Here is a 21,640-nt window from a genome sequence, read left to right as displayed (position 1 = left end):
TGTCGACAGCAAATTTGCTTTTATAACGCTAGCAACCTTTTAACATTAAAAAAACACAGCAATCATTTTTGTCTGGTAAACACAGCTTGGCAGTTCACCTGTAAAGAATTATAATATAAATTATGCGCATCATTTTTATTTTAAATGTTTACAAGGTAATGAAAAATTAGCATCTTCGCTAAAGTGTTTGTACTTTATATAGCATTGGATTTTGATGGCGAAGGCAACGCGAGCCCAAATCAACATTATTTTCTCCCCTTTTTTTTATTTCTCCGTGCCAGGTAAACAGACGAAGACCATGACATTAAGCTTTACGGAAAGTCGGTTACGAAAATTAATTTAAGTCTACTTATTTCGGTACGCCACCCGCTAAAAATGTAGCCAGACCGCACATCCTTAACTGTCTGTCACTGAACGGTTGGGATAGAGAATGACGCATTTACTCGGCCAAAGCAATTACTCCACTGCCGTACTTACCATAATGACAATTGCTATTATTATACATAGTAATCCTTATTATAATGATTAGGTGACGTGAATCACTTTGGATTGACTCGGAAAAAATTATCTGACCAACGACTGAATGCATCGATTATAATGATTCAATCAAAACTTAGATTTTTAATTCTTACTGACAATTTTTTTGTTTTAAATAAAATATGTATATTTTTTTGAAATTCTACTTAATAATAAACGAAATTAAATTCGATACCTTCTCTAGTACGTACATTACTCGCGGACAGCTTTACTTTATTAAAAATTGAATTGAATAAAAAAAATGGATTCTACATTTTATAAGTGTTAAAATGATGAAAACGACTACAAAATCTGTAAATCAATTGTAATTTGAGTTGATATTTTAAAGGTTCTCATTAAATTGATGAATAATACTTATTTTCAAAAAAATCAAATTCACTGATGATAAATTAAAATAATAAATTTCGCAGTACTAAAACTAAGATAATTATTATTTTTTAAATGACACCAGCGAAAAGTCTACTAATTTTATTTTAGAGTTTTAGTGTCGAAAGTCAGATTTTTTCATTTCCAATAGTAATTGTACCTTTTGTTTATAAGCATTTGGTATTCAGATTAATTTTAATTGGCATTTTAAACACTTAAATTTGTTTTAATATATTAAATAGTGTTGAAAATCAAATGATTGTGATTAACCACTTGTTAAAAATGAACCTTCTGTAGTGTAATGTTTACTCTCCTAATGGAAAAATAATTGTGGCGAAATTAAGTTCTAAACAGTCATTTAAATCGAAAATGTTTTTAAAAAGAATAAATCTCTTTTTTTTTTCTGTAAAATAATTCATAATTCTAAATGAACAGCTCTATTTTGTTTAAAAATGCGAATAATTAAAGACATTGGTTTTGTTTGTTTTCTCATAATAGAATCAAGTTTTTTATACTGTTCTTAATTTAAATATTATTTTTAATAAAAAAAAAACTCGATGGAAATTCGTTTCTTGAAAAAGTCTTTGACGACAGTATATTACAATTGTCGTTACGGTTTAGTTTCAGAACCATTAACACTGGTGGCAGTTCACGGGTCCTGTTAGGTACTTACCCTGCAATGGGTTATATATATTTTTTCACGTGTACAATAATAAATAATAATATAATATTATGGTCTTTTGGGCGGAACGGACTGCAGTGACGACGGCAAGAAGAGGAGTGGAGAAGCCGGTCTCGGGGCTACCGGTGACGACTACCCTGCTGTGAGTTGTTGCCGCCGCCGACGACCAACGCACACACTCACATCCACTCGCTATCTTCTCCGTCACTTGACTCTGTTATCCTACGCCGGCAAGCGACCAGAGACTATCGCGCGAGTCAGTATCGTTTGTCTGTCGGTCGCGGAAGGTTCATCGTCCTGTGCCGCCTACACATCTGCCGGTACGTTCCCGCGCAATCGTTTCAATATTAGACGAACAATTATTTCGGAAAATTTACCTGACGCCGGAAAAACTATCAAGAGCTTTGTCGGTGCGTGAAAATCGGATTAGTTTTGTTTGTCCGTTTGGTTTCCCGATGGAAACCCAACCGGTTGTGCTTGAACGGCTAGAAATGCCCGTGTACTCTTAATAAACGTCAATTTATTAAGTGCTCGAAAATAACTCTTATGCGTATTTCTTTCGGAACAAATATAACTGACTTTGCAGTACTATAACACTCGGCAGTCAGTCGAACGAGACCTCACAACATGATGTTGCTTTATTATGTCTTGGCCGGACTGCTGTGTTTGGATTTAAAACGTGAGTTTGATCTATATGGTAATTAAAATATATATATATATCTATTAGGTGGATGGGTCGAGTCCGAGAAGATATTATTTTGGCCTGGATGTCGGATCCATTACAAACGTTTGATAATCGTTTAATATTTTTATAATTAGATTTTTAGTAGATTTCTCAAACCGTAGAATGCTACTGAAGTTTTCAGTCTGTAGTTCATGTATTTGTCTTGTAGCTGTTAATATTTGATACGTTTGTAGCCTTTGTTATAATTATTTTTTACTTACATCAAAAGAGAATATAAGTTTTTAATTTTTTTTTTTTACAATCCAGTTTGAGTCTGTTTTAGTGTGGAGCATGTAAAATTGTGTAATTTTATCCGGTCCTAATATTCTCGCGAAACATCATGTTTCGTGTAATCTATGTGCGTACAATATAAATTATTTTTTTTTCAATAGAAATATATTCAATATTTCTTAAAATCGACAAAATTTAAGTGGGAAATGTACTTCAAATTTAAATTCAATTTGATTGCCGATAGTAATATGTGTGCACAACGTGCTAAACTCACATAAATTTGGTAAATAATATTGAATATTTAATGTATTTGGCAAATTAATTGCAATAATTTTGTGAATAAAACACTAGTGGACATCACATAATCAAAAACTAGTTCAAAAGCCTTCGAATTGTATAGGATTCTGTCTAATATCAGCCCGATTGTTTAATTATTGACGATGTATCCATGTTAATCTAATTGTCAGGTTCGTGATGACTAAAGCACTACGAATAACATTAATGTTATATGTCGATTCCATTTTAATAATTAAAAAAGTAATTGGTACACAAAAAGTATCCGGCATTAATAAATGGCAAATGGCAACGTATTAATGTATCGTCGTTATAAGCATATGCATAACAGAAGACTTACTGATGTAGTATTAGTATTAGTCGTGCACAAAAAACGTGTTTAATAAATTCTATAGTTTATCAGTAATAATGTTCTCGTTCGTGTGTACATTTTTACAAAATTAATATACTCAAACGGAACCTCAAAATAAAAATAATGAAAACCTCTCGTTGTATAACTTTTTTATTCCAATACCCAAACACTGAACGTGCAAATGCGTAACGACGTGTGCATAACTTTTGAATTCACAAAACAAGACTGGTACACTCGTTACTTAAATACAGGTGTTTTTTTTTTACGAAAAATCTATCTTTCTTCCACGTTTCAATATCTTTTTTAATTAACTCGACAACTATTACCACTCGCAATCCAACCGACTACAAACTTAACCATCTCAGTGCGAGGTGTCTATTTTTTTTGCATTTTCACGACAGAATATCACTTATTATACTAGTAAGTTTCACCGGCGTTCATTCAGAGAGATATTTGTGTCGGTAGCTCAAGTTGTGAATAAACTAATCGCGGAGGTGAAAAACTGTTGTTTAGCGCAGATAAAAAATCGAAATTTATAGAAATGCTACAATAATTCTCGGGCCCCATTCGTATCGTACCGAGTACAGTTCGGCGGCTATCCAGAGCTTGAACTGTGGGCGGGTAGACTGCCGCGAATGGTATAGTTTTTAAATTACAGGTTATCGGATAAAAACGGACGGTTGTGTTTACGTGCATTCTGTAAAATATCCTAAAGACAACTCGTGTGTACACTCTTCCGTACTAACAGAACGTCGGCGAACACCAACAGCCAAAAACACTTTTATCATAACATTATACATGTTTGTGTTTATGTTTCGCTTTCCGCCCCATCAACCCCGACGCCGGCACGAATGTTCCGTCGTGTAATGTGCATAGTTACAAGTAAAGGGCCCCGGGCGAAAATGATTTTTCGCTGTTGAATCCGTTTCGGAACGAAAAGGAAACGTCGAAATTTCCATTTTCTTGTATTTTACCGTCGGAGCTTTGCGCAAATTGAATTCGCGGCCGTCCGCGGTTAGGTGGCGACTTGCCGTTTCTCAAGACCGTCGGGGGGGTTACGGGTTTTTGAGCTTAATAGCCACGGCAAATCGTCTTCGCGTGTTCTTTCCCAGTGACTGCTTTAAACGCTATTTATAGCCGGTGTTTAGAACGCGTGTAGTAAAGATGAGACGGCAACTACGGAGGAGAATGGGTTACTCTTTAAAAAAATCAGATCACTAGCCGAGAGGACTGCTGTTGTACACCGCAACCGGTTTACCCAATAGTAATAATTATAACAGACAACGTAATTTATTCAGATTATTATAGTGTATAAGTGAACACGCTTGTTCACCCCTCCATCGAGAAAAAAAACAATTGTGTCTTTTTTTTTTTGTAACGTATCACACGGCTGCAAGAAATAAAATGATTCCAGCCGAGATAATATTTATATTATTATTGGTTCGACTTGACAGTGCAGTGCCTAGAGTGACGATATCTCAATACAGTCTGTATTATAATAATAAACGGCTAAAGTACCCGAATGTACATATTTAATCAATAAAAATAATAATACAAAAGACGTTCGTTAAGACTTTAACCGAAGAAATTGAAACCGTCTTCGTTCCGATCTCGTTTTAATCGAAATTCGAAATGGCTTCCACATTAAACGCGTCGAGGTCGACGAATAAATGCTAAAAACGTCCCAAAAGGGTGTTCGTGTCTTTACTTTGTTTTCCATAAATTTAATTTACCGACGAGGGATAAGAAAAAGTATTATTAAAATATCTTATTTCACTGCGCAAAAAAATGTTTAATCGCCGACATTCATAGATTGATGGTTTAACATTAATCTAAATTATAAAGATACAACAACGCCGCTTGATATTTATACAACTGCGATCAGACAATACTATTTGAACGTGTGCCGAATTGGTTAAGATTTGTGATAGGGCAGCGAGTGTGAAAACGGCTCGGTGCAGTTCGTTACAGGTAAACGTATAGGCCATTATATTTTATAATTATATTTACGAGTTATGACCTACGATATTTGCCCAGCAAAAGGATTGCGTCGGCTGCTGTTGATAGTAATTATAACTATTTGTGCTGACGTTTCGCTAGTCGATATTAGCGGCCCACAAAACAAAATACATTTGATCATGGTTCGATTGGAATAAGCAGAAAACATAAAAATTAGAACGAAATCACGACCGCACCTATCGCTATTTAGCCTAATTAAAAAACTAATGAAACGCACAAATACTGCTGGTAAATTGTACCGATAACCCGTCTTAATATTTTTCCCTTGAAGATTTCCATCTCGGCCGAAAATCAACATTCCAATAGCCGAAAATAAAGTTATACAGTCACAAAAACTTGGTGCGGTCACTTGTGTGTTTGATTAGTTCCGAATCGAATCCGGTCAGCATTAAACAATTAGAATAATTACATTTTCATATAGTTTTTGATGACTCACTGCCAAGAACAATGCAAATAGGTTATGTATTTTTCGTGTGAACATTTCCGAACGCGAGTTTGCCAACATTTACATTAACATTTATTTAATTTTATTTTTTTATATCAAAAGTGAAATCGCCCATGTAAAATAAAATAACCAAATGTAATTCATCATCAGCCATAGTTTTAAACCAATGTGAATGTTACTGTCAACGAACGTCTACCGTTGATTTTCCGTGTTGCAAACATAGAAGTACCCGACCGAGCACATCGTCTTATAGATTAAGTGCAAACTACCAAAGGATCATTGGCCGTGTTCTTTAAATGTCATGTACAGTCAATAGCCAACGAGCGGGTTATCGTTTCTCACATCGTTTCACCGGTTTTCAAAAATTAGTACTGAATAATTATTAAGATTTATCTTTACAATCAAATATTTGAGAATCTTAAACTATTCATAATTAATTTTTAAATGTGAATTTATTATATTTCGATTACACTATGAGAACTCGACAAAATTCTTAAAAAAAAAAAACAAATTTTCTCTTATTGTTAATGCCTTAATTATTTAAGTTAACCTTGCTCATACAACTAAACAGTAATTAATTATGAGTCTAATTGAAAAAGCCATATTTTTAAACACATAATTATTCTGAGAACAGCTGGCGTGTCAACAATTAAAATGAAATAATCGACTGCGAGTGAATGAAACCTCTCAGGTGTGAAGTCGCGACACAATGTCAGAAAATAATATTTCTGTGTAATATTGTAATGGCACTCGATGCAGCTTGTTTAAGTGATTTGCGAAAGCGTTGACGACCCAACAACCGACCCTCATTGTGTTTTCATATAATTGAAAATTTATTGGTTAACGTAAATGATCCCATTTCGCCAGAATAACATACGAATGGAGTCAAGAAGCCGTATGTCTGTGGTTCTTGTGTGTACATTGTGTTGTTGAATTAAAATGAAAGTTTGCTGTGTCAACAGAGCAGAAATATTATAACTGGGCAGGACAGTATGCCTACTGAACCCCTTTTTATACTTTGGCAACATAAAACAATTAAACATATGATCCGCTTCGAAACAACGTTTTATATCAGATGGCAATTTAGCTGTTATTAATAAAGTTTTGGTTTGCTCGTAATTACTTTTAAGCCGGTATGATAGTAATAATTATTATCACGGCCAGTAGTTATTACTCTGCACCCGGCAGGACACAAAGGGCGATCCAAACGCGTGTCAATAAAATAAGTACTTTGAAATTTGTTTTGCTTATCTTTGTCAAACGAGCACGTTGGAAAGAAAAACTATAAAACAAAAAACGGTTCGCACTAATCCACCCGTAAACATCATAACTCACAATGAGAAGCGACATATTTTTTCCTCGGCCAAAATGTCGAGCGCACATGAAATCGGCTTTTTGGTAAAGTTAACTGCTCCCTTTTCACAAATGGTCCGCGGTCGTTACTACAATAGTAGTGATGTTTTTTGATATTAATTATTATTGTATTGTGCCCTTTGTTTTCCGGGTTTGCATTAATTGGTCCGGGACTTGTAAGCTAGGTAGACGACGGGGTCGGGGAATATGAAAATAATTATTAACGTGGAGGTTCAGAGACGTAAGCCTCGACGGCGTTACGGTGCATTGAGTTTCCCACACGCTTAAATAGTCCTTTATTCGACGAAGACGCGGCTTTTCCGGTTTCGCACCATTCTGTATATCCTGTCGGGGCCCCTCTTCTCTGCAACAAGACTCAACTAACGCACACTTAGACGTTACACAGGCTACTAACACATCGGTGAAAATGAACGAAACCGTTCGGCCAATAAGACGTCCAGGGTAACCTTCCTCCCAACCACTCTGCACTTTACAACCGACTCTCGTTACAAGTGTAGTTTATTACTGTTATTATTTTGTAAACGCAAGTACTGCGGTGCCAAAGACAAAACTGAAATGGGTTTTATGTTCGAAACAATAGACCATTTGGTAATTTATGCATGCGATTCCCTCTCGACGCTTTTTCCAATAGCCGAATGCTTCGCCGGTACAACCTGCTTGTCGTTATTATTATTATTATTATTAAGTAGCAATAAATAACACTTCGACGGCTTCCAAAACGAAGACCGTTGACCGCTCCTGTATTAGTGACCTATATCAATACAAAGTACAACTATTTGCTAACACGTTTTTCGTTGTTTATACACGACCGTTTGAAAGCCGCTTCTGGATAATCTGCGCTTTCTTGTCACACCTATACTGCGGAATGAAAATCGGAAATATTTGTATTACACCGCATATAATGGAAGTAGTTTTAAAAAACCATACGCTCGTGCCGTTATTCCGGTATGGTACACAAAATAAAATACTATTATTGTTATTATTATAATATAATTGCGAAACAGATTTAGCTACAGTATGGCGCTGCGGTGGATACTCTTCTGCTCCACATACGTGAGTTTTTAATAAATTCGAACACCGACCGCAAGTATGGTTTTATTGTTATTATTATTTTCTTTCGTTATTTTTATCGGTGCACCTACATTATCCAAAAAACGGCAGCTAGTCCGGTCGATTAACTTTCAAATCTCGCGGTTCCCCGTCTAGCAAAGTCTATTTGTGTATCGTGTAGTGTACCGCAAGAGCCATTTAAAATGTTTGTTCAGACCACAAGTCGAACAAGAGACACACGAGAACGTACAAGACTAAAACCGTTGTTTAATTAAAACTTCAACAGTGCATAAAGAAACACTGACCATTTCATACGGGTGGTCGTTTTTTAGCTAAAAATAATTATACATTTTTTTCAATAGACCGTGAAAAAAATGAACTCGGCAAAACTATAAATCCGTTGTTTGAATTCGTCACGAAGTCGTCCGAATTAATCGAATGCATATTCTTGATTTGATTTTTTTTTTTATATATATATATAAACATTTTACACCTTCGAAAACTGAGAAATTATTTTCTTATCTCACTGACAGTTTTTGGGTGAATGAACGATGAAATCAGGCCGAAAACGTAAGGCGCCATTTGTGCGAAGTGAAATGTATTATTTTAAAAGCAACATTATCGTTAATAACAATATTTGTGAGTATATGAACTGACGTTGGATTTGAAAAACTGACTGATGAGCTTTGCCGCGTTTCGCCAAAGTCGCGGCAAAATTGTTGATTAATTTTAATTCGGATAACAAGCGCAACCACACGTAGTAAGCATCATGTTAATTCGTCTTATCATTTTTCATCTGATATAATTTATCGACTGATGTTAAACGAATATGCTCACTAGACTTTCTGCGAAACGCTCGAGAGCACACCCTGTGAATATCAATCGATTATTGTTGATTGCCATGTTAACTTGATTTTCTCATATTACATTGTCATTATGTCGCATAAGATTTGTGTTGCGTAAACAAATCACTGATATGTCAATTCCTGCCTCCTACAAGTTTGGCTTTGTTAATTTCTTTGTTGACTCCAATTATAAAGCGTTTTATATGGTTTTCCGAGGACAAATAAGGCGGCATACTCCAACGTCCACGCTTATGACTAGATGGTTGTTTTCAAAAACATTTTGCCTATGCTGCTGCTACATCTTTTATTGATACTTGTCTACACAATGGGACCACGTGGGTAAATCTTAATCTAATGTGCTTATGTTTACGCGCTATTCAAAGATACAATAGCGATACTAAAATTTAAAATCAATGAATCGAACATAAAAATATGATATTTACACACCGCTGAGTAGGAAGTTCACTTCAAAGATTATGAAATACATAAAATGTTTTAGAGTATTCAATGAATTATTGAAATAAACCTAAAGAAACACAATGTTGAGACACCCAATAAAAATACGATAGTAATAGTAGAATGATGCAATTTATTCTATCAAATGAAACCTATTTTTCAAAAATATAAATCATAATATACTATACAATCTGTAAAGTTTGTTAATTTTCTGTAAAAATTTAAGTCAAAGCATAACGATAAATTATATGACATAAAAGTAGACGGTAAAAATTAAGAGTATGGGATATTTATAACAAGTGTGAACACAAAGATCTTAATGAAGCTGAGCAGATAGAGTTTAGTGAAACATGTTTACTGAAATTTCATATATATACTCAGAACATTATTTATTATGAACTACTTAATTAATCAAAACATAAAAATAATATTGAGAATTTTGTTTTTGTTTCTTTTAGGTATACGTTTTTTTCAATTTATCAATCATAAAGTATTTATTATGTTCATCCCTTATAAATTATAAAAGTGTCAAGTTAATTTTTTCAAAATGACAACATACATAACTAACTAGCTCATTTAATGGATAATGATCTTATTAAAAAAATTACTGGCCGATAACAACTTTTGAACCGGTATTTCGGAAGTTATTAACATTTTATAATATCGGCTGAAAGTAAAACGCGGGTTGTTATTTTTATTACTAATCATTTCCCGCGTGTAGTCTTCCTTCCGTCTAGATAAAAAAATTTCAATAACTTTCGTATTACTGGTACAAAAGTTGTTATCGACCAGTAATTTTCTTAATAATATCATTATCCATTAAATAAGCTAATAATTTATGTACGTTGTCATTTATAAAAATTAAAGTTGACACTCTTATAATTTATAAGGGATTAACAAAAAAAAAAAATACTTTATTATTGATAAATTGAGAAAAAACATGAAATTAAAGGAAACCAAAATTGAATTCTCAATTTTGTTTTTATATTTTGATTAATTAAGTGTTTCATCATAAATGAATCACGATGTATACATATAAATATAAGTGTTTGGATCTGAATGGAATAAACATATAAGTCAACTGGAAATTATTTTAAAAACTTTTTTTTTACAAGAGTTTGAATAAAAAGCTATGATCGCATAATTTGTCATAAATATTTATGACATAATTATTTGTTTTGAATTCTTTTCTCAGCCATTTTTTCTCGAGTTGTTCATTTTCCATTTAAAAATTTCATTCCTTGCACTACTTAGTAAAATCAACAAATTTTACAATATACATAAAATAATATTTTTGTTAATAAATTTTATTTATTCATTAAATATAACTTTTTTTTTTTTTGTTGATTAAACAAAATTAACAATTTTTTTATTCTTATGACAAAGATAATTTTTGAAATAACAAGAAATTATGATTTACTCAACATAAAGTTTATTGGAACTATTTTGGTATTGCTTTTGTTAATTTTACCGGAGAATTTTTTTCATTAAGTCTAAATATATTTAGGGAAATTAAAAGTAATTTTTTGCTAATTTTACAGTCATTTGATGTTTTTTTTTATAGGAAAAAATAAACAGAATTTTTCACTATTAAGGTATTTAATAACTTAACAAAACAGAAATATATGTATTAAAAAAATAGTTGCAGCCAAAGGCAATTTTTGTATTCACATAATATTCGGTATGTTATTGTTATGGTAATAATAGAATAGGTCATTAAAATTCAATAGTAGGTCACCAATAAGAATGAAAATGGTCAATGATCATTGTGCTATTTTTGTTTTTTTTTGCGTACCGTTGACCGTGATTTGTTGTTATTGTCAAATAAAAAAGAAAAAGTTTTCATTTATAATTTGGGTGGTCATCGCAACAACCGCGACAACTTTGCCATTTTGGTTGCCATGTTTTTTTGACAGACAATTTGCTTGGACGACTATGTACACTCAATGCAGTCCAAGACTAAAATAAAATATAAATATTCAATTCACGAACCTGCCAAAGAAGGTTGTCGACTTTGGATACATGGATATTATTTGTTATCTGTAAAATGGGGTACAAACACACATAAATACAATGACATCACTTTGTTTTTTATCACGTACGGAAGGTTTCGCATTTTAACTAAATTGAAAATCAAAATGGTATAACGAAATATTTTTTTGGTATTTAAGTCAATAATCTAAGTAATATTATATATTTTTCAAGTCCCTTATCAAGAGGTTAAAGATAAATAAAACATTCCTTTTAAGTATAGATATTATTAATATATACCCTACGAGTTAATCGATATGTATCATTGTATACTTCGTTTTAATCCCATCGCATTTTTTTAGCCACTTGTAAACAATGTGACTCGCAATCTCGGGTTATTTTAAAAAAATCTGTTCTCAGACATTTTTGGTACTACTGTAAGAATGTCTAAGCTCAAGGGCCGAAAGATACATCGGTACTAGACAAACGCAAATGATAAATTCCACCGTAGTTCATATTAGTGCTATTCCATGTGAATCTATTTCTTAATTGTTTTTCTCAACAGCAATCCCGACGGCGGTAGTCACGTCTACAGTAGCGTTGTTGTAAAGCTCGCCGTTTAAAAAATAGCAGGTTTTTTCCTTCGTCTTACGTACTACAGCGACGTTAAACTAAGTTCTCCTTGTTTCTCAGTTTTGGAAACCCTTCAGTACTAGTATTCGTATTCTTAATTAATGAAATTGTATGGCGCTTGTTCGCAAACAAAAACAATGAAATAATATTTATCTGCGCCCAAAGACGGAGTAAATTTATTTTTGTCTGTGTTAAAACTTGACCGAGTGGCTTTTGCCGTGAACCTTCACTAAAAAACAAATGACGAATAAAACGCGATGGATAAATACAAAATTGTTTTAATAAAAGCGCTTTGTGTTCATCCAACGCCTAACTAGTGACGTTCAAGCGTATAATTTAAATTGAATAGAAAATTTCAGCTAATTGACAGTCCCCAATATTTGATACAGATAATTGTATATAAATATGTAAATTTATTTTTTAAAATGTTAACTACGGATAAAAGCATTTAGAAAAAAACGAGTAAAAAAAGTGACGCCGCCGAACAGTCTTAATGATCTTGTTTACGGTCACTCAGAAACTAGCATCCGTGGGAACACGGGTTTTAGTTTTTTTTTTTTTTTTACTCCGGCTAGTACCAATAAAACATCATATGTGTATTAAATATAAACTTATCAAGCATAAAAAGTATTATAGGTAATTTTATGCGCAAACGTCTTTTTTTGTCAGCCTCGAGAGCATCTGTATTCTGAAAACGAAACTGATTTTTACATATGGTATTTAATTTTATTCACGATTTTAACACTATGATAAATGATAATGAATGTGTTTATGAAATTAAAATAAAACCCAATCACATAGAATAAAACCATGTGGATGTCCCCTTTCCCATAGTCAATAATGTATACCGGTTAGCTGTCAGTTATCCCTTTACCATAGACGCCACCAAATTATATTATGACCTCATCATTGAAATTATAATGATTGTCATCAACGGTTTTTCGGTTATTAATTTTTTATAAATGACCGCTCAAGCGATTCCAGCAGAGTGTAGTTTTATCATCATTGTACAGTCTCTTCATATACTCACACAAAAATGATATAAATACTAATTGCCTGACAGTTTGACCGCTCCCGTGTGCTATATGTTGATATTTTCTCGTGTAACAGGAACCAAAGATTATTGAACTAGATTCCAGTTGCTTTTGGCCAGGCAACTTCCTGTACGTTTGTTTTGTCGATGTATCATCCCACCAGCTCTATAGGTTTTGTATTAAAAATTAATATCTCTGCTACCGTATGACAGGTGCAGCACTACGAAGTACTATTGTTTTACCGGAGTCGCTTTGTGGTTATTGCACAGCGCAACACCTCAACGTCGGATTACCAATGTCGAGGTTATTTTACCGAAATGGAATTATCAGCAGTAAGATATCATTTGTTGTACTGAATCGGTTTGGATATACTTCGTCGAGATTATTGCACAGGTCAACGAATATATAAACACTAAACAAAATGAACATAAAAAATTACATAAACTGACCTTTAGTAGTCGCTTGAGTTTAAGCAAACATGAGGTTTAATAAAATAAAATCGGCGACGTTCAACTCCCATTTGTTTGCACACCTGTGAGTGTATTCGTATGTGTGTGTGTGTTAGTACAGAGTTTTATTTCATTTGTTTTTAATTTATTGTACACAAACCGTCAGTAATCGTATTCAAATCAAACGTGTTTGTCTAAGCCTTAACTTAGGAAAAACTTAATACGAGGAACCAGCAAGTCTTTTCCTGCTCGTTAGTTCAATCAAAATAGGTGTACACTTAAAATCTACCACAGCACATCCGCAGCAGACCATAACATCGATTGTTTCGTTGTTTTTAAGACCGGCTGTGCGACCATTACAATTAGTATAGACATCTTTCTCGCAGGCCAAGTATGAGCAGACGTATGACACACACACAGAGAAACATGAAAATTAATTTACCACTCGAACAAGCGATTCTCTTTGTAACGAATACTTAACGTTTCATCCGAAAAATTGTTTTTGCCCTTTTAAAGACACCAGCGGTTTTCTACACTTTACACAGCATAGTGAAATTCTCACCAATATTAATAATGTAAGCCTCTAACAAGCAGTTCAAGTTGTCGAGAAAAAAAAACATCAATCGATTACACGAGCACTGGAAATTGATGTTCGTTTCAGTGACAGCGAGAAGCGCGTGGCGCTCGTGAAAACTCCCGACATTAGAGAGTATTATGTTGTGTATGTTGTTGTACTTTGCCAACTAAAAGTCTAGTCATTACTCATTAGAACGCGTTCATATAAAACGAGCTCGACCTGAAGTTTCTGTGGATTGTAGTCACACCGATTTTCGGGTGCCGAACTTGAGCAAAACTGTGTGCCACACAACACAATGTATTTTGTCAACCATATACAGTTATCTTTGTGGCATCGATACTGTGCCCGTTTCTTCGCCGTTGTACACAGTGGTACGATAACTGCGTCACTACGATATGGTCACAAGTTTTACACTGTTAGACGTACACATTATAATATAAAAACGATAACTGGTTTGCTGCGCGCCACGTTAATCTGTACCACAGTTTTAAATCATCGTGTGAACTTGAATCGGTGTAATTTTATACTCCCAAAAACCTGTATAGGTATAAGTTCCAAAAACGATGGTTAGTGTTTTGTGACGCTTTCTCGTTTGCAATAACAACAATGAAGTGTAATATATTATAAAAAGTATCTACAAAATAAAAACTACACTTTGCGTACAAAAAAAAAAAAAATGAATAATAATATATAAATAAATTATAATATTGTCACGAATAACACAACAACAAAAAAATAATACATAAAAATCTACCTAATAATAATAATACATACATACTGATTATGTTTTACGACTTGTGAATAGTGCGAATGTCCCATTCATGTAGCTACAGACGTTTCCGTTATGCCATTCATATAATGGCGTGTATAATTAAACTAGTAGATTGTATTTATCGATTTTGTTCGAATACCCTTAACGTTTTGATACGCAAAACGTTGAAAATTATTTCGCCATTAGTACGCGAGTCTGAACGATTGAAATCACTAATAATTCGAACGAGAATACATGTAATGAGATAGTATTTATAATAATCGCATCGAAATTATGTGCGAGACTACTTACACGGGATACAACACGATAGGCGTATTTCGAGTATTGTTAACATACATTGTAGACACCGTGAAATGATGGACACAGATGAAAAATTGGACTGTTTTAAGGATACACATTTTTTCTCGTGCAACTACTACAGAAACAGACCTTGTTCAAGAATAATTGTCTGGTCGTATTCGTAAGCTGGTCCTGATGCCGCCCGGGCACCTGTCGCCGTGGCACCTGGCAACCTGCGACCAGACTTCCGGTTTTTCCCCCCTAACCGTTCCGACGACGATTAATACTCGCTGGTGGCGACTATTACTGAAGGTACACCTTGTAAGGTAACCATAATACCTATACACGCAGCCACACTAATAATAATAATGATATATATCTATAATATCAAAAATTATTGTAGCTGATGCAATAGAACAACATAAGTGACCTGGCGTCATGCCAGTGTGTGTATACCTCTACACATGCGACCACCTTTGCTGGACTTGAATGGAGCGGTGTGCCAGCAGAAGCAGATGAGCGACATCGGAAAGAAAAATTTAAGTACACACAAGAAATGCGTGGACGCCTATTCGTATATTATCATTATTAAATATGCAAGCATATGAACGTAATAAAGGTCAAACAACTTCTCTATAAACGAATATTATTATTATTATTATTATTATAATATTGTACAGCATACACGTATTCCAGTAAAAAGAGCGACACGCGCGCGCACAATAGAGCCGCTGGGTCTGAACAATTTTTGTCCTCTTGAAACCGTTTTCAAGAGGAACAAACACAATACAGTGTAATGTATTTTATAAGAATCCAACGATAAACGTACCTAAAACTGTTTCGATGATGTTTAACAGATCCGCGGGCGTACACACATTATAGTCAACCGTATGTGATAATGGCGTGCGTGCTCTATCGTTGTGTGTGTAGCACAATAAAAATCACAAACCGTCATATTATGTCGAAATCCGTATAAATAAAACATACACCGCTACCATGTCAGTGACAAACACACAACACGAAAACGTCTGCAGAGATGGTCCATTAAAGTTCGGTGTTAAATCGGTGCCATCGACCAGCAATTGCGCTTACCTATTTGTATTTGTGTGTTGATTTTGATCATTCCGAATCACATTTTGTAGCCATTACTCTCGATCATTCTGCATCAATCTTCCGACTGATTTAACATTTTGATGTCATATCTCATCCGGTGGATTTTAATAAATCAAATTTGTTCGTTCGACAACGATGGTCAATGAACACAACAATAAACTAACGCTTTTTGTTATCTCCTGTGGCAAACGTATTGATTTTCGTTCAATGCCGTTGTCGGTAGCGTTTGTACTTCTCCGTTTGTTTAATATTAATACTATCAAAAATAATATAATGAATAGACGAAAGTTTTAGCACTTTCGATACACATGTTCGAACGCACCAAGTTTCCTGCTGAATTATTATCTAAAAGGCGGATATTTTAATTGAAATTTAAGTAATGGTACAATGTATAACTGTTGGTACTGCGTGTTGTGTTTTAATCGGCTTAAAGTGTGCACTAACTCATAAGACACGAGCATTTTAGTACAAGTTCACATAACTTATTCAAGTATCGTAAACAGAATTAACATAATAATATTATGATAATTACACTTAATCATCCAATGATTATCGTTATAATACAGCTGAGCTCGAACATTTTAAACTTATAAATTTGGTCGATTTAGAAGTCTTGCCGCAACCATCAAACGATCTCAATTTTAAACAGTTCTCCGAAATTTGCTCTTGGTTTTTTTTCCATGGAAAACGTTTACGCATCTTCCATAGAGTAAAGTGGCTAATATTAATAAAGTAAAATTTATCGTTCGATAGATACACTAGAGCTAACAAAACTTTCCTTTGATTAAGCTTATTTAATTATGCATATTCTGTTTGCTGATCTTGAGTTGGCTCTATCGTTTTTTTAAAGTCTTAACTTCATTACCGTTTACCGAGTACAAGTCGAATCATATTTTAGTTGGTACTTTCTAGTGATACATAATTAAGTTATTGACTATAAAAGAAAATGTGTTCAAATAAAGGGAATACTCTTCTTGGAAAATTAAGATAATGCGTGTCAAACACACCATAAAATAATACAGTTTTGTATTTAACATTTATCATGTAGCGCAAAAAGTGCTTTAAAATTGAAATTAATTTATTAAAGGATAGGCGGAGAGTGTATTGAAAATATAATAAAATGCAATTTAAAGAAAACGTTTTTATGTATTTAAAAAGAATTTTGTTTTTGTTTTTTTTGGTCTTCTGATAAAAATCATCACACAGCAGCATTTTCCATACTGATGTTTCTTTAGAATTCGGCAACAAAAGAGTCATATTAAAAATTAAAAACAATACATTTTCGAAAAGTACTTTTTCCGCAGTCTAGTTATCGTTACGAGTATTCAGAGACACGCCACGCCGACGTGCGCTTGTACAATTACATTGAATCTCCCAGAACAGAAATATATAAGTGCTCTATTTTTTAAATCCTATTAGTTCAACGTGCCATCGGTGTTGTATTGATGAAACGAGTGTTGAACGTACAATGGTGCGCTATATCGGTGGCTATAATTAGTATTCCATTTGTGGTTCACATTGCTCCGGCGATAAAAATGAATCTATCAAACAAAAAAAAAAAAAAAACGGCTGTTGACTGACGGTGATTTCAGTTTACAGCCGGCATTGTTGTTTATACGATTAAACGCGTTATAACTGGACCGCCGATAGTACAGAGTCGGACATTCGGAAATTGGATTTGCACAAACAAACGAAATAAACGGCTGGGCGAGCAACGGCAGTGCATCGAGCACGTCGTAAATATCTGCGGGGCCGGCAGTTAGCGGTTTTTCAGATTTAGTATTTATCGGTTTTCCAAATGCCGTTGTAAAAGTGTTCGCGCCGTTATTTTCACCCGTCGGCAATCAAAACGCACGGTTACAACATGGAAAACCGACCGGTAAAATTTGTTATAAAACCCCAATGTTTTACGGTAAACACTAACACTTCAATGCCTCCTTTATGGCTTTAATGACCGTCGACGATTAATAATAATAAAACAAACGGACCTCTCCGAAGACCATCGCGTAGTCCGGCCGAAGGCATACGACAGTCTCGGCAACACACTCTCCCAATCCGAAGGGTCTTGTACACGTTTTCCCGGCACTGCCATCGCTGCAGAGAGACTGCCGTTTTGTTACACGATAATTAAACAGCTGAAATGTAACTAACATTGGAAGTCGTCTCGAACGAAGAAAAACTTTGGTCTCTCCTGTTGGTTTTATTATTATTTTTATATATTGTTATTATGCTAACAGCAGGCGCATACAAATTGTGTAGGCGACAACCCTCTGCGGTTAATACTCATTCTCTTTTCATTATTATACACTTTCGGCTGCCGCTACCCACTGCCTTCGCTTCTGTTGTTATCATTATCCTCCCTAAAGGATTATAAAATGTCAGGTAATATTATTACGGTAAAAACTATACGTAAACGATTTTGGACACCGCTGACAATATAAAATTAACGATGCTCGCTGTTGTAGTACAGAACGAGGTAATATTATTACAATATTTTTTACTACTGGCCAACTGCAGCAATAAATCTAGTTTTCAATAGGGACCTATTAAAGTGATGACCGAGACGATCGGCGTTATTGTGGAATAACAAATGAAAAACCAAATGCCATCATATTTTTCACATGACGTCTCAGCGAATGGTATTTAGTATGTATTATTATTATTGTGATTTTACATGTATACAAATGGACACGGCCGATACGATATAATTTTGTACTTTGTATTTTAAGACCTTTGTTGACACCTTCGTTACGTTTCCCACATCAAATCACCGAATGTAATCTAACCGTGCATTGATCTGATATTATCATATTGTCATCTTCACGTTCGTATACCGTTTTTGTCACCGCATGGCGTTCCGTATGCAAATCAATTGTATATTTCTCACCGAATTAATAACAATAACACCCGTCTGTTTATCATTTCAACGTATTACCATATTGAGCCTCTGTCGTTCAAGCGACGGTTTGAAATGGAAACGCTAGCAAGTATTTGTTTTCCGGATGTAATTATTATTAATTCGTCGGATGCTCCGTTTTTGACACGCGACATTCAAACAGGTGGAATACACCTTGCCGTTAGTAGGAAGATCATCAATAACTGACAGTGATAACGTATATGTATTATAACTACACCTGCAATACATTTCGGCCCCTGTTAGTGCGTGTATCAGCAGCGATCGTCCCGAGCTTCCTTAATGGTTTTTGTAATATTGTTATTATTATTATTAAACCATTTCCTACACGAGCGCGTGTAATATATTATTCTGATATAAGTGCTGTCATCGGAAACGTCCGCGAGGCTTCGTGATGCAAACCGCGTAGTGAAGATTAGTAGAATTGATAATAATAAAAAATAAACCATCCAAGTCCAATTATTTTAGCGCCTTGGTTCTGTACACTGTCTGTAAGTATACAAAGTATCATTCGTACAGTTTGTTTACCATATTCGAATAGGTTTTACTAAGACACAAAACCATTCAGTTGCTTCTTCATGTCGAACTCCGCCCGGCCTTCATATCAGTCGTATTTGGCCGTTGGACATTCAAATCCGTAGGCGGCGGTGGCACTAAAAAAGCATCACGAGGACGGAAAAAAAATCAAAACAACAGATGACACTTCACAGACTATTCTCCACAATAATAATATATTCCAATGCTCTTCGTGGTTTATTTAAATGTCATCTTTAAGTAATTCGAATTTGATAAACAAATAAGTGTAACTTTTTATTAGCTTTCATAAAGATAAAAACAATAAGCCTTCACACATCTTGACAACATTACTTGACGGTTTTTCATTAAGGTGTCTTTATAAATTTTAATATCGAACCGAATGTATGCCCATCCTCTGACCCATTAAAAACGCTATGAAATCGTGATTCCGCTTTCTGCTAGTTCTTGGAAAAATCATTATTTGTTCTCTAAATAAAAACCATTATTCGTACTATTTTTAACATTATTAATACGACGCGTGTGAAGTTATTGGTTTGTAGATCGATGTCGGCCAACCGGCTGGGCATTGGTGACCGGAAATTAAAAAAAGAAGCGTAGGAAAGAAAAATAAGTCTCTAGTCATCGACGACCGACTTAACCTATCGACACCGTCTCCACGTCGAATTCATTTCACTCGAAACCGAGTGTATAACTTGAATAAACACAGAATACTCGACCGTGAGTGACAAAGTGTTTTTTATGTTTTACTGTAGACGTGTGTATTATATACTTAGAAAAACGTGACCCCTGACCGAGCGCTTCTATTTTGTGGGCACAATCGACAGAAAAAAAACAACTGCCGTCGACGGCGCTAAGTATTCTTTTGACATTATTATTATTATTAGTCAAAACGAAAATAGCGCGAACTCATGTCCGAAATTAAAGAACATGGTCTCAAAACGCGAGTAGTTTTTTTTTTTCAAACTCCCTCACAGTCTCTCCCGCAAGGAACCAAACGACGGCTGCGGCGATTTTCTCGGTTAGAGGTTTGCAGCTGTTTACCATACGTTGGTCTTGTCATTATTTATAAATGCACTTTTGCGTTATACTATTAATGTAATTAGAGAACCGGTCTTTTTTTAATTGTACATGGTACCACACAACATAAAGACGTATATTTTAAACATAAAACGAGCGTTAAGCGGACTCCTTTATATAGGTAACCCTACCTCTATACACGATTTATATTACACTATATAAAGTCGTTTAGGCGGGTTGACTAATAAAATTGAAAAAAAAATTTCACGTTTCAATTCAGAAGTTAAATAAATCGTATAACGCTATTTTTTTTTATAGATATTAGCACATGTTCGCGTTTAAATTGTAGATAAGCATTATGACCAGCGTTTATTAATCGTGAGACAACATCATTTATTTAATTGTCCAGTTTTGTTTTTTTTTTCTCTAGAATTTTGCTATTATTTAAATAGCCAAGATTTTTTTTGGTGTAGAGGAACGGTTATGTCCTAGTTTTATTATGTAATCTATAACGATGAAAAACTTAAATTAAAAACAAAACAATCGTCTTCAAACACAATCTGAAAAAAAAGTAACTACATTAAAAACTAGTCTGAATAATAACAGATGACTAGTAAAATCGTATAGGTAAAAAAAAAAGAAATTAATTAATAATTAGAAAAAACTCTATATCGAATATTTGACCGATCTAAGCGATGAAGCCACTCCTGTTTAGCTGTATTTTTAATTATACATCAATGGTGTAAAAAATGTTTAAACATTCAGTGTCCGGTAATTTTATAAATTAACAATAACCTATTGTTAATAGTTAAATAAGTTTTGAGACGCTTTAATTGTATGTTAAATGCTAATTGTTTAATTCCCTTTTATTTACACTGTAAAAATTAATAGGTAATAGGTGTTTATTGTTTCACCTTAAGTTTAGTTCATAAGTTATTTAGTGATAAAATAAACCAAAACGGTTCGAGA

The 21,640-nt window shown here is 34.1% G+C and overlaps 1 protein-coding gene across 1 annotated transcript in view; it reads left to right on the top strand.

The window, feature by feature from the left end:
- The first annotated feature begins 1,728 nt into the window (after positions 1 to 1,728).
- LOC126899747 (nephrin-like) overlaps positions 1,729 to 21,640 on the top strand; it is a 45,051-nt gene continuing 25,139 nt past the window's right edge. The window contains exon 1 of the mRNA XM_050674907.1: positions 1,729 to 2,264. Within this exon, the coding sequence (XP_050530864.1) occupies positions 2,213 to 2,264 (52 nt within the window). The 5' untranslated portion in view covers positions 1,729 to 2,212. The remainder of the gene's footprint in view (positions 2,265 to 21,640) is intronic.

Source organism: Daktulosphaira vitifoliae, unplaced genomic scaffold, assembly GCF_025091365.1.
Source record: "Daktulosphaira vitifoliae isolate Bord-2020 unplaced genomic scaffold, ASM2509136v1 Scaffold_2, whole genome shotgun sequence".
Lineage (NCBI taxonomy): Eukaryota > Metazoa > Arthropoda > Insecta > Hemiptera > Phylloxeridae > Daktulosphaira > Daktulosphaira vitifoliae.
This window is presented reverse-complemented; position numbering and strand designations above follow the sequence as displayed.